A 15334-nucleotide genomic window follows, 5' to 3' on the forward strand; every position below is an offset into this window, starting at 1 on the left:
TACACTCCTTGTTTTAGCCCCAAGAGAGAAAGCTGTCTCTTTAGACTTAAAATACCAGGCTCATTCACTGAGCAAATCAGGAACTGAATTCCTTTACTTGCTCCAGGAAGACTGTGGGGAAACCCTGGGCTGGATGACCATGAAGAGCAAATTCCTTCTATCACAAAAATATTTTATACAAATGAACATAAGATTCCCTTCAACTGTCTCAAGGTGAATCTTGCTTCAAAGGTCAGAGCTGCAGGGCTGGATTAGGATTGCACGCAATCTGCCTGAGCCTTGACATTGTGACATTCTAAAGTTTGTAGCTCTCCCATACACAGCTGACAGAAGTAAATTCTCAACCTCTCTGCAAGTGTGGATTTTACTGCAGCAAGCAGCTTCAAAAATCACACGCTGTAGCACCAAGAACTCTGAAACAAGCATATCAAAGCAGTTTATAACCATAGCTAACATAAATCTTACTAAGTCCATAATGCAAAAGTGGTAATTAACCCCATTTTACAGATGGGCAAGCTGAGAATGAGTAACTTGCCCAAAGCCAAGCAAGCAGTCATATCTCAGATCTCCAATGCCTGCTCTTAGATTGTAAATACAGAAGTGACTTTCTTTTGGCACTCCACGTTTACTTTCACTTGAAATCATGATAAATAAGTTACTAAAATTAGAAGTCAGACTTAGGGCCTGGGTCTTTTTTGCCCATCACTGAGGCTAACAATTTCAGGACGCAGAATATAACTGCCTACTTTAGCACTGTCTTCTAGAACAGACTTCAACTCACTCTGCTGTAATCATACTGGTTTTTCAATGCTACCAAGAATGGAAATATTATTTTGACAGTAAACAAGGCAGATATGACTCAAAACACACTCAGTGAGCAATAGGAGTTAATTTTGCAAAGCCATTTTTAACAGCTCTTTTACATTACATAGTTACTGTCAGACGGCCAAGTGGAGAGACATCATTAAACCCATGACATTCCAATTATTTGTTAAAATTAAGCTTACAACCAATATTTCGTAGCATGCACAACTTCCTGGGCACTAAACCAGTCTGTTCAATTTATCAATAATTTCCAAGCTACAAAAACATGGCAAAGGTGATTATGGACTCTTCGCTGAAATACTGAGGAATTTCTGTGGCCCAATGGAAACAGGAGATGTAGCAGACTGTTCACCCAATATACTCTAAATGAATCACCTCTCTTGTTCAGTGGAGTACAGATCTAAATGGTTCAAGATCACTATGGGTTGGGTTGAAGTGAGAATATTACCGCTAATGTGACTTGTATCCTCCATTACAGAACATATATATAGCAGTTAGAGGGTGTAAAATTTGAGAGTTGCTTCCTCAGTCTTCTTCACAAGATCATTAAACACCAAAGGGGTGCCTCTTGTGATACAATTTCTCAACACTTCACACAGAAACCAAAGAGAAAGTCACTGAGATTTTCATGTTTTTAACATTAAATAGCAGATCTTGTATCAAAGCCCTTTAAAATAGTCTTGCTTAAACCAACACACTGTCCTTCTGTATTCCATGACTTTTCTTCTGCTCCCTTTAAATGGGCCCAAGTAGGACTTTTTCCCTCATGCTCAGAAACGTACTGAGTAGTCTAGAGTATTCAAGCCAAATGTGCAAGTACAAAACACTGCATGATGACAAGCTTGTTGGAACTATCCAGTAACAACGATACATTTTCCTGCTGGTGAAAAGCACTTCTATGAGAGAATTCTTTAGTTCCAAGCAGAGCTCATCAGCAAACTTCTAGGACAAATACAGAAAGTCTTTCTTCAAAAACCCCCAAAATGTTCTGGAAAAAAGTAATGATTTCAAAACAAACAAAAAAAATTTCCAAATATTTTCACTGTAATATTATGGTACATATCATAATACTTCTCAATCTCTTTTAATATCAGTTACAATATTAAAGACTCCGGTCCAATCAATACAGACTGATCTGGGCTATAATATTTCATTTTTTCAAAAAAATCTGTGATTTTAAATGTTAATCACTATCTAATATAGAAACAAATTTCCAAATCTCAGAATTTCCAGTGGAATGGAAATGTATTGTTCAACCTAGTTTCTAGATACCACTGAGCTATAAAAAAAACCCTGTTATAAAACAATGAAATGTACACCGAGTACAATGTTATTCTAAAATAACAAACTCACTTGGAAGTAGTTTCTATCTAACACACACACACACACACTTTTCTTAAGCATCTGGCTATTACAAATATAAAAAGGTAGGAAAAAGAAAGCATTGCCTGCCTTTGTACACTGCATCACTTGGCTAGTTATGCCTAAACTAGTGTCAGGTGTTTTTCTGCCCTCTCGTGAATTACTAGTGACAGGGACAAGAGTCAAAGATGAGATATGAACTGATTTTTCCACGTGGACAGGGACTAGATAGATTACGTTTTCCAAACCTCCTTCCAAATCTTGTGGAATGATAGTGAAGGCTTTCTATCAACTATAAAGATTTTCTTCTAAAAACCCCGACAACCCCAAACGATAGCCATATCTGATTCTCCAGGTTGTCATAAGGTTGATCGGTTTATTGCGTTTTGTTAGTGCTAATGCTGCAGGTCCCTTCTTGCCAAAGAAGCTAAGAAAAATCCGTGAAGTTTATGACAAGTTCAAATATCACAAACAGTGGTAAAATTGATGGGGGGGAAAAGTCAGCATGATGAATAGGCTGGTACTGAACAGTAAGTGACAGATATGCAGACGGAAGACTGGCAGGACAGGGAGACATCTCCTTCACAGCACATGGATAGGGATTCTCAATAATTTTCAGGAAGAAAAAAGAAAGCAACTAATGCAAAATACAGAAATGTGGAACTAATTTCTGGATTGTGACCACATCTATTCTTCTGGATTCTAAGGCTCCAGCAGTGAAAATCTTCCCTGTATGCTGAACATTATCAGCACTGGGCAAACACAGCAGAGCCAAAAACGGATGTGACTACTGATAACGCTGATTCAGATAGGAACTGCTGTGAGTTTGTTAGCAACAGAAGCATTCATTCTCGCACTCTTCATTTTTCAGATCCCTAATAAATTTCTTGGGAGACAACTAGATTTCCCCATTCATGCAGGGTTGTATTGACCCAAAGCTTGGATGGGAGGCCCCAAAAGAACAAACTGGTTGCATGAACGGTTTTAGGACATACTTTTCTTTAACCTAAGCAAAACATTATAAGGCACATTAGCTGTCTTGCAGTCATAAACAGAGGCCTAAGCATCTTTGGTAATTAAATATCCCATAGTGCTTTTCAAGAATCTTGGTAAATTTTTTACTCAGTAATTACAGTCTGTATCCCTAAAGCTCCCTCTCCCTGCAAGATCACTTAGGTAAAGTATTCTTCATTTCCTCTCCTAAAAACCACGTAGTGATGTTAAGCCACTGATGTCCTCTGCCTCAGAGGTGGATGTTTTTTAGTGGAAAGCACAGTGAGATCTAGATAACCCTATACACACCATCAACCATTCTCCATGCAAATAGCTGCAAAGTTTCAGTAGTTAATGGGTACAATGTGCTCTAAGATCCTCAGATGAAAAGTGTTATGAAAATGTAGAATGCATGGACTTACGTTTAACCTGTACAGTCATTTCTGCAAGTCTACACAAGCTGTTAGACTGACTTTATGCCACCTGAACACCTGTTGCAAGCTTCCTTATTAATCAGAAAGCACACCCTCCCTGGTTCTACCTAAGGCAGTGAACTTTCTCTTGTGTGTTAAACTAATCTGTTCAAGGTGCTTAATCACAGAATCATAGAGTTTTGGTTGGAAGGGACCTTAAGGATCATCTAGTTCCAATCCCCTGCCATGGGCAGGGACACCTTCCACTACAGCAGGTTGCTCCAAGCCCTGTCCAACCTGGCCTTGAACACTTCCAGGGATGGGGCATCCACAGCTTCTCTGGACAACCTGTGCCAGTGCCTCACCACTCTCATAGTGAAGAATTTGATAACATACTAAGAATATTCTTGCAAAAACCTGGGAAGAAGGAGGAACAGAGGAACATTGGGAGTGACTGTGTTTGTCTTCGCAAGCAACTTTTATGCATGATGGAGCCCTGCTTTCCTGGAGATGGCTGAACAGCCGCCTGGGTGGGAAGGGGTGAATGAATTCCTTTGCTCGCATGCATGGCTTCTGCTTTACCTGTTAAACTGTCTTTATCTCAGCCCACAAGTTCTCTCACTTTTACCCTTCCAATTCTCTTCCCATCCCACTGGGGGCAGAAGGGGGGTGTGTGTGAGAGCAAGCGGCTGTGTGGTGCTTAGCTGCCAGCTGGGGTTAAACCACTCCAGAAAAGCAGGGCTTCTTCCCCCAGCTTTATAGGCTGAGCATGATGTCATATGGTATGGAATATCCCTTCGGGGTCGGGGTCAGCTGTCCTGCTTGTGTCCCCTCCCAGCTTCTTGTGCTCCCGCAGCCCTCTCACTGGTGGGGTGCTGTGAGAAGCAGAAAAGGCCTTGACTCTGTGCAAGCACTGCTCAGCAGTAACTAAAACATCTCTGTATTATCAATACTGTTTTCAGTACAAATCCAGACCACAGCCCCATACCAGCTACTGTGAAGAATAGTAACCCTATCCCAGCCAAAACCAGCACAACAGTGAAATCTTCACTCCTTTTCTTCACCATCCCTTAAATCCATATCCTGTCAGCAAGGTTGAGGAGAAGGGCAAGTCATCTAGCATTCCTTGAATAGTCTACATTCTTGGCCCAATCACACATTCATGTATCAAACACGGTCATATCTAGAAAAGCATAAGGCTTGGAGGGCCACAGCAGTTTGGCTCAAATAGGTATTTTGACAGCATAGGTTACTAGCTATATTTTTTGTACAAGTTGTCGCTGGACTCTATGGGCTTGCATTGTATTTTCTTCTCAAGGAAAAGCTTTGTAAAAACTGTTCAAGCTTCACTGAGACATGTTAAAGAATTAATTACAAAGTAAAGCTGAAGGAGAAAATTAATTTTGGAAACACAAGAGGTTACTTTTCTTTTCCTCCCTTTTCTGGAAGTGGGGGAGGAAAGGCAGTTATTTTCATCTTCATGCTGGGGGCAGGAGTTGGGAGCTGTCCAGTCGATAACCTGGCCATCAGAACAAGGTTTGTAATTAAAAGGTCAGTGACCTGGAAAGCCAGGGCCTCACTCTCAGGGCTTCTGAGTAATGATGGCGCTATTAAATTAAGACTGTTATGAAATCAATGCTAAAAAAGCTTTCATGGTAACGAGATTCCATTCAAGGACATGCAAACTGCCTCATGAAATGGACTTAAATTATAAAAAAGAAAAGTAATAAAAGAGGGTTAAATTGAAATCTGCTGAAGAGTTTAGTTTCTTTAAAGCCCTCCAGCAGTGGGCTGTGCCCCCTTGTCTCGGGTCCTTAAGGTGATCCACTTGGGTTTCTTTAGCCAAGGAGAAAAGCCAGGGGTTCAACTTCCACGAATGCAGACTACCGAAAGAGGAAGAAAATTATGTCAGTTTTCTACTGGAGATTCTAGGGATGACAATATTTGTTTCCAGAGAATCAAGTGTCTTTCAGCTTTGATTGTGGAGGGGTGTGTACAATTAAATAATTCATTCATCTCTTCAGTAATCACCATAGCCTGGCATCTTGACACCGGCAAAATTTTCTGGAACTCTGATGAGCTGCAGAATACTGCACAAGTCCTACAGGAAAACCTTGTGCAGTAACTCATTCCTACCAGACAGAGTAATGAAATAGGTTAGTAGATACAACACGTAAAAGAGCAACGCTTCCCACTACCTCCAACTCATCTCACCAAGCAAGAGTGTGACTGCATTTGGAAGCATGCAGCCCCTTATGTTGCATATATATATATGAAAGACTGATCCAGACAGTGTATCTTCTGAAGACTGTCCAACCTTCTGGGTGGACATTTTCCCAACATAACTCAACAACTACACATTTACTTGCCCTAATGCACTTCTGTTCTCCCATCACCATTATTTCTGAGCTCCTCATATGCTTATGTCTGTTTCCACAGTCACACTCTGGGAAGGCATTACTGTACTTGTTATACAGATGAAGACAACTAGCAACTAAGAAAAAAGTTCTTCATCCAAGATTACACAGTAAGTTTGTAACCTAGCAGTTTTTCTCTTCCCTGCCCCAAAAGACTAGTACCCTGAAAAAAGAGTTCCACATGTACAGTGCACTTCTACCCTTTTTCTCTATCTTGCCAGAAGTTACAGATTCAGAGTACGCAAGATTAACAACAAGCCACATGAGTTACCGGATGGGTAACTGAACAGTACAGGACATCTGAAGCACACCAGTTAGATGACAGACACATTTCCACAAGGGTTTAAACCCCACATGCTGTCTAATTATTCCCAAGGCGCCGCTGATTCTGTGGCATGTCATCAGCAGAATCAGCGAGTTGGACAAAAAACAAACAGCATCTTTTTTTCCTTTCTTTTCTCTGATACTCTGAGGGGAAACAGCTGTTTTTCCCTTCATCTGAAGAAGTTCATGATAAAAAGGAGGAAATGTCATAAATTACACAAAATGCCAGTGTAAGCTTCAAAGAAAATGATAAATGATTCTAATAACTTCATGTTTCTCATTAATGCCTCTGTATTTGGGAGTTTAAAACTGCTTAAGACAACAGAGAAATCTCATCCAACTTCTGAAAGACCTTTTACAAATCCAGGACACCCTCACTCTCCCAACTGTCATCAACACTATCACCCCGTGTTCTGGAGAGCGCAGTTCAGCAAACCCCTGACCTGCAAGTAACCAGGAAAGCCTACTTTCAGCCTCTGCAACTACTGTTTCACAAGAAACCAAACACTGTCCAGTTCATGATCCTGCATAAACTTTAATTTCTCACTGCACTGAAATGTATTGAACAAAATCCAGTTCCTATATTAAATAATAATAAACTGAAATAAAATGTTATTGGCCTTTTTTAGGAAGAAGATACTTAAAAAAGAAAAAAAATATAATTCAAGGTGGAACCATCTCTGCAAGTCTCAGAAGTGAAATTTCTTAGGCAAAGTCAGGATTGCAGGACCTGAAAGCTCAGCCACAGCTAATGCTCCAGTCCTATCCCTGCAGCCTACACAGGCTGTAGCTGGGGTAGTGGAAGGCTCCCACAGGGGTAAAGCGCCTGGTCTTTTCCCACTGCATTCCCAGACACACGGTGATCCACTGCAGGAGTTTTTAACCAGACTTAATGGGGAGTCATACATCTCTCCTGTACAGTTCCACCAAAGTAACTACAAAAGACAAGTCCATACATGGTTCAACTACGTATAGATAGGAAAACTCCACTGAAATTCTTCCGGGGTCCATAAAAAGATCTTCCTACTCCAATTTCTGTTTGAAGAAACGTGGATCAGAATAACTGTGGAAAAAAATACAAGGGTACCTCTGCATTATTTCCTACAAAGATAATTTTAAAAGAGATTCTTGTAACTGAAATGGTTTCTCTACAGAAAATGCTTTTTTGACTGGCAGTGAGGACTTCTCTACCAGACAGCCTAACTATCTGTAAACCGGGGATGCACACTGTCCTGGGGATGACAATGACTGTATATTAGAGAACAGGGGAACAGCCTACCAACCTGTGCAATCCTTCACTTACCCAGGACTAAACTAGCCACATCTACATTTCAGGAATGGCTGCCTCCATCTGCTAGAGCACACAGGTACCATGACAGTACGTACCTTCTGCTCTCCAGCACGGAACAGAGGTCATGTTGTAAGCTCAGTGGTCAGATCCCATATGGACATATCTCCAGTGACTGCTGGCTAGAGGCACTACCGGACCCTGCTCCCTCCTATCTCCTACTGTTAAGTTTTCAAACAAACAATTAGCACAAAGGGAAGGAGGGCTAATTAACAAACAGGAACAAACAAACAGCTCTGCCAAACCATTTCTGCTCTTTAGTAATTATTAGCCAAGTAATTCATAAGAAGTATTAGTCGGGCCACAGTTTCTCTGTGCCTCCATCTCCCCACCCTTGCTCTTCTCCCAGTCAGGGATTTATTAAAATTAAACAGATTAGATGAAGCTCCTGATACTAAAAACTGTTCAGTGAAGCCTGCGGTGGGGAAGTGCAGAACAAACACCAGAGACATTTGTCTCTAAATTGCTCTAAATACCTTCTGCAAATGAAATTCTAACCCAGCTGTGTTGAGAGAGAAAATGAGGAATAACTGGTCATTGTCAGCACAGAAGAAGATCAGGCAGTTATAATATTGCACGATATACTGGGGGCTAAGGATCTCTCGGCAACAATAGATTTTGTATCAGGTTACCCCGGGTAATCAGCACAGCTTTTAGGCTCAGCTTTCCCTTGCTTCATTGCTTCAATGATAGAGTTGAAATCCCCAAGCTTTTATGATTAATTACTCCCCATAGGTCCACATATTTCAAGGAAAAACTCATGCAGCACAGCGGCCAACAGTCTCCAAATTTTAATGCCATCTTGATGGCAGGGCACGGCAAGCAACATACCTATGTGACTGGAATGTTCTCTAATTGGCACTAGGACAAGCAGTGAGAGGATCACACAAAATGATGCACCCATGAAGTACTTGTGATGACATCATTGCTAAAACACAAGACTGTCATTGCCTTCTAGGTCCTTTGCTATTCAAAATGAGCAAAGTGGTGCATATATTTGGACCCTCCATCTCATGACGTCAGGTCTCAGGCGTCTCCAATAAACATTTCATAATCCCAAACAGAATAATTTATATTTCATAGGCTTCCCTACTTTTCAAAATTCAAGATCTTTAGCTATCAAATTTGATGTACCCTGAAGTACTTAGGACTTCAACGTATAAATGGGTCGCTCCCCTCTGAAGTTTGGAGTTTGTATTTTCAGTATCATTCCATCTGCTTAATGTGCTCCATAGTGCACGTAATTAACTCCGAGGTAAGGCTGTCATTATTTACATCTTGCGGTAAGGATCTAAGCAATATGGTCCTGGGAGGGTAGCATAATATGGAGTGAACTTCACCTGAAATGCACTGTAAGTTGTGGACTAAAAACTTTAGAAAGAAAAAGAACAAAAGATAGATTCACTGTGAGTCAGAAAGTAAAATAAATCCTCAGTAGGCAATGGCCAAACTATGTTCCATCTGTCTAAGATGATATAGGATCTGTCAGGATCTGTTCTATCCTTGCTATAGAAAAGGGCTAAACTCAGTCAGTAGTTTACCATTTCAATCTGAAAGTCAGGCTGCTCCCAAGCGTGACCTTAACCTGACCTTGTTTACTTTCACCAAGTCCTTTGCCCTTCATTCCTCTCTCTCACTCTTCAGAAACATTCGACCTTTTCACCTAGGTGGTGGTCACTCTAAAGCCGTTGTCACTAAGGTTAGAACTGACCAACTAGTCCACAACTCTAAATTCATTGCAAAAAAGATATGATAATAGTTAACCCACAAACTTCCAATGTGTCTTCTGTGTTCTGTAACTCCACATCTGGTGCCAATATTGCTCTAGTCAGTTTGGAAGAAAAGAGACTGATATTTCTTACAAAAGTCAATTTTTTTTTAAGACAGACTGCTTGCCTTGGCCTTAACATACAGTCTTCTATAGCAACACATTTTGGCTTTACACTAACTCAAGCTCCCTCATTATCACTGAGACCACAATCTTAAAGAGTCCATACCTTTCTTCTTCAGAAATGCTCTTCTGGTTGCAAGAGGACTTTGGCGGACTCGTGGATTCTGTAAAAACTTCACTGCTGTCACAATCTGATGAGGGTAGGAGGATTGGAGAAACAGAAGAGAGAAAAGATCCGTGTTAGGAATGGTCAGATTCCTATTTTACATTATGCATTCTGTACTGCAAAGTAAGGCATCGCATCCAACACATGGAGATGATCTGGAGCTGACACCGATCCAACTTTTAGAAACAGTTCAATCAAAGTTTGTGGCTCAACTTTAATCAGAAAGCACAATTATGGTATTCTAACGTAGGAGTTTCTTGTTGAATTACTCTTGGAGCATCTCAACCTGTACAAAGAACTCCATTAAGATTCCTAGGGGTTTCTGTCATTTATACTGTGATCTTCTCACTTAATTTGGCTCCTGTAGTTGAAAGCAACCTTGAGACAATGCACATGATCTGTAACAGTAGACTCACTAGCAAGAACGCTTCCTTTCTATCTTACTTAGAAATCCCTGCAAATTCTAAGAGATTAAGGCCTTTTCTGCCAATATTCTCATTTACCGAAAGCCATAAATAAACTTCAGCTTGCCATGACTGGAAAGAAGCAACTTCACATGTTTTGGATCACATAACAAAAATATCAAAAAAGTCACTTTTCATGACATAAATAGGCAGGTGAGTAGTTAAATTTATGTTCCATACCGGCAGAAATCAGAGATTACTTTTGTCTTCTAAAGACTTCTTCATCTTTCTACATCCTTCTTTAACGTGACAGTGCACTTAAAACCAACCACTTAGTCAAACAAAGGGTAAAGCATGGCATAACACTCAATGGCATCAATGACAATGGCACTAGTTTTTTACACTTCCATTTAGTACCAATGAAAGGTACTTGTTTTTTTTCTTTGTATGGTAGGCCAACTTTCCACACGCTCTCCTCTACTATTGCACACATTATTGCATGTTCCTGCACTAGTGATTCACTTTACTTTTACACAAAGACACAAAGACATCTGTTCTGATTGTGAAGTTAGCAGCACTTAGGAGATGGACACATCCATGTGAACTAGTGGAAGAGATTACTTCTCTCCTCTAGGGCCAAAAACAACCACGGATATGCATGGAAGAGGTTTTTCTCCCCAGACAGTGGCATAAACCTTCTCCTAAAATGGTGGTATATGCTAGACCTATGTTAGGTAGGTCTTGAAGAGTTTACCTTAAAATATGGTTTCTGGAATTCGGTTCCAAAAAGCTCTTCAAAACTTTTCACAGCCAAAAAAGAAGGGGGAAAATAGCACCACTACTGAAATCACCAAGTTTCACTTTATGTTTGAATCAAACCCTTCGAATATGCATTTCTGGTCAGAGAGCAAAGTTCTGATGGGTTTAATGGCACTTTCAATGTACTCCTCAGTGCATTCCATCAATGGTTTTTTTCTTTTAAATTGCATCTCTTATTTCTTTAAATACATTAATCAGCCTAGTGTAGGCAAAACGGATCCATTGGACAATGCAATAAACATGAATTATCATCTATCCAACACGCATAATGGCTTAAAAATACATAATAGCAGGTGTAGTTTAAATGATTAGTTATTACACCTGTGGTGGGTCTGATTCAATTGGGGAAAATCATCTTTAATAGGTTAAAAGGTTTAGATCACCAGGCTTCCCTTAAAGTGGCTGTAGAGAGGGTATGATGGAGTACGCTGTCATTACTAATTCATTTAAGAAAAACATGGGGGATACAGCAAAGAACAGCATAAATGAGCGAATCCAATTTAAACATCAGGTAAAGCAGAAAACACCTTTTAAAAAAGCATGATAAATGAATTTGGAAGAGAGATGAAATTGACATATTTATTTTAACGGGAATTTGACAAAGTCCCAGCACACTTCAAAGTTGGGAGGATAAAATGAATGGGGTATTTTTAATTCTTCTCCTTTTCTTATTTTCCTTCATTTTTTCCCTTAAGTTTACATTCAGTAATTTTGAACCATAAAATACTATAGCAAAATGCCCCGCATAAAGTACACTTCGGCTTCATTTATGTGCACTTGATCTGTCTCCAGCTGAAATGCAGGTGACAGGCAAATCACAGATTTAAACTGTGCTGATATTGCTATGCCAGATGCAGAAATATAAAGCGCCCAAACTAATAACCTTAAGATAATATGCTGAATAAGAAAGATGCCCAAATGAGCAGACCAACAGATATGTGAACATATCAAAACCACTTTCCTTCTAACAATAATTACTTGTTTGTTTCTTCAGAAACTCCTCAACACTCCCTCCCACATTTAGTGAGCTACAGACACAGACACAAACGGCTCTGCAGACCTGAAATTCTGCAGGCTCTCGTATTTAATTATCAGGTTTTAAGCATTAAAAAACCTGTAAGAAATAAGCAGTATTTTTCATTTTGCTATTTCAATCATAACCCTGTGAACATTTTATTGATTCTAACCCTTTATTAAAACTTATTTTTGCCTTGTAAAAATGTAAACATTTCAGTAGTAATTTTCACTCCAAAATAAACTTCTGTTTTATCTCTCCCCTGCATCACTTCCTCCATTATTCACAACATTTTTAATCTAGAAACAAAGTAAAATTACAAGCAACAACAGACTTCATAAAACAGAATCCTGGACATTATTCCTCTTCCCAATAATCCATGTTTCTCATATTTGTGTTTGCATTTACCTCTGAATATTCCTCCTATAGGCTCAGCCGAAATGCCTTCATTTTTATAATTCATCTTGTATACATGAGCAACTTATGAAGCAATTTTGGCCATGTCAAAATGCCAATATTTTCAACAAACATACACAAGAACTTTCCTACCTTCTATGGATCGTTTTCTTTGCACAAACAAGGGCAACTGCAGCGTCCATAATTTAAACAACAGAAAAAGGAGGAGGAAGATGAGAAGACTTTGCAGTCCTGTGTATAGCCAAAAAAATCATGCAGCAAATAGCACTCTGACTCAGCTGCTAACATTGTTCCATACTATTTCTGTATCGTTTGTAACTGTTCTCCAAATTTTCATAGTATTAGGACACTGCCAAATAACGTGCATTGTATCACTACTCTGATTCTTAAGATTGTCAGCACACGCTGGCCAGCAAACTAGTTTTATCTAGGGGATCAGGTACATCACACTCATCATGAAAGACAGCATACTTGGCTTTTAAAAGTCAGTCAGTTCCACCAATTTGCTATCCCACCACCACTTCTCCTGCAGCGATACAATACACAAAGATGTATTTCTGACTGGGTGGTGATGGGTAGAATCCTGCAGCAGGTCCTGTCCTACAGTTTGATTTTCTAATCAGAAGATGAATATAACTATTCATGGATTATATTTGTGTCTGGCCAAATTACATAAATTCAGGCCAAATATTATGCTTCAATGTCAAAGATATAAAACAGAGACAGGAACTTTATTGCAGATGTTGTGGGAGTGCAGCAAGCTGGCAAAATTCTGGGCCAAAGCACAGCACTGACATTATAGCCAAGGTCCCTCATTCCTAATTTCCCTCCCGTTTATGTTAATGGGGAAGGTAGAGCCAGCTTTATTTCTTATTATGCTCAAAGCTGCAGAGTTTCCAATGAAGCAATCTAAGCTACTTTTATCAGTTACTGGTATTAGAAAAATAAACCATGAAATTTAAAATACTGTGACAAATGCTCACTTCCTAAGTCTCAAAAAACCCCCAAACCCAATCAATTAACAAAAATGTAAAAGAAAATGACCTTCACCAATAAAAGTTCCACAGGATTTGGTGGCAGGGTTCCATGTGGAAAACAGAATCAAAAGGCACCAGGAGCACAGCCCATAAGAGCTCTAATAGATTTCCTAATACTGGGAACCCTCGGTAGGTTATTACTAAACAGCATTTGTTGATAGACTGAGACTTTGAGATGACCTGTGATGTAAAGGTTGGGTCTGAATTATACGTTGCAAGGGATGGTATTTTGTCTTTCTGAGTGGATCTGTATCTGTTTAAATGCAACACTTCTTTTCATTAAGCAGAGGCGGCACAGGCCATGAACTATGCACAGACAGTTTACATTACATGTGCGGAAGCAATCAACACTGGCAATATACATGACGTATGTAAAAGAAGTTGGAATTAATTTTTTTCCAGTGTATTAAAAAATAATAATATGGCAGTATCAACAAACAGTCAACCTATTTCAGCCAGAGCAGAAGGCCACAGCTATAGGGCAAATGGAACTGATCAATATATTAGCCTACAGCAACACCCCCTCAGTGTACGGCTGTATGTTTGCAAGGCTCAGAAGATTAAATTGTCTGTGAAAGGTTTCTGCACTCCTACTCTAAAGGAGATACCCAGAATCCTGTTAACAAGCATCAGGCTAAAGCCAACTTACATTTTAACAAGGGCTGACTTAAAAGCCTGGCACTGCAATGAACAAGAAACCCCCTTCTAACAGAAATGCTGCATTTTAGTGAGAAATCAGTGCTCTGCCAGGACTAACTTGACAAATATGGTTATTGGTGGCACAGGGAAATAGTTGCAAAGCAGCTGTTAATCAGGGAAACACATCATAGAACGCTGATGCTAGCACTCGCAAAAAAATGCAAGGGGCTAATTATGAAGCCATATATCTCACTAAAGAGGCACTGTTCCTTGAGATTCTAAGCATAGCTCTCTGAGTCGGGGTCCTGGGACACTACGTACACAATGTTCTCTAACACAAGTCTCCTTCTCCCAGGACAAACCTTTTCCCAGTTCAGTGTTCTGGGCCACAGGATTCTTACGAAATTCTTCTTTCACAGAAACTGCTTGTTATTTCTAAAGAAATTACCTGCCGATCAGTCAGGAGACAGGAAAGCTCCTATGGTTTCATTGACATTTGTATGAAACCATACAGAACCCCAAAAATTATTTCTGTTGTGAGAGAACCTGGACACATACAAAGTGTGGTAGATCTCAAAGTCAGATGAAGAAAAGTTTAAAAATGCAGTAACAACAATTTAAAAAACCCTCATGTAAAACAGAGCAAAGAAAAAAATACAATTTAAAGCAAGATTCAAAGGAGTCAAAATGAGAAAAGGACAAAAGCAAGGAAGAAACAAGCATCAAACCTTATCTGAGATTAGAACCCAGAACTTAAGGAACACAGAAGCATAACCAAAAAATGGTTATACAAGCTCAAAAGGAAAAAAAATCCCAGGTGCCTGGAAACTCAGACAACAGAGTTCCATGAACGACATGTAACTCAAAATAATCGATGTCAACAGCAACCAGGTGAAAGGTAAGAAAGCAAACCTTAGCCATGTATTTATCACCCAGTTTTCACTAGCAAGGCTCCCGATGGCACAGAGGGGTGAAGGCTCGGGGCAGGCGGATTTCTGCACAGGCAGCCAAGGGAAGCCAGGGCTGCGCCAAGCCAGAGGCAGCACAGAGCCAGAGCCAGTGCCAGTGCTGAGCCAGTGCCAGCGCTGAGCCAGTGCCAGCGCCGAGCCAGCACAGAGCCAAAGACGACAGCGCAGAGCCAGTGCCAGCGCCGAGCCAGCGCCAGCACCAGCGCAGAGCCAGCGCCAGCGTAGAGCCAGAGCCAGCGCAGAGCCAGCGCCAGCGCAGAGCCAGCGCCAGCGCAGAGCCAGCGCCAGCGCAGAGC

At 40.3% G+C, this 15334-nt stretch overlaps 1 protein-coding gene across 1 annotated transcript in view; it reads right to left on the reverse strand.

Moving 5' to 3' along the window:
- The window catches only part of PEX14 (peroxisomal biogenesis factor 14), an 80357-nt gene that overhangs the window by 32985 nt on the left and 32038 nt on the right, over positions 1 to 15334 (reverse strand). The window contains exon 3 of the mRNA XM_055704075.1: positions 9680 to 9764. Coding sequence (XP_055560050.1) covers positions 9680 to 9764 — 85 coding nt within the window. The remainder of the gene's footprint in view (positions 1 to 9679; positions 9765 to 15334) is intronic.

The sequence above is a fragment of the Falco cherrug genome, chromosome 3, assembly GCF_023634085.1.
Source record: "Falco cherrug isolate bFalChe1 chromosome 3, bFalChe1.pri, whole genome shotgun sequence".
Classification (NCBI taxonomy): Eukaryota; Metazoa; Chordata; class Aves; order Falconiformes; family Falconidae; genus Falco; species Falco cherrug.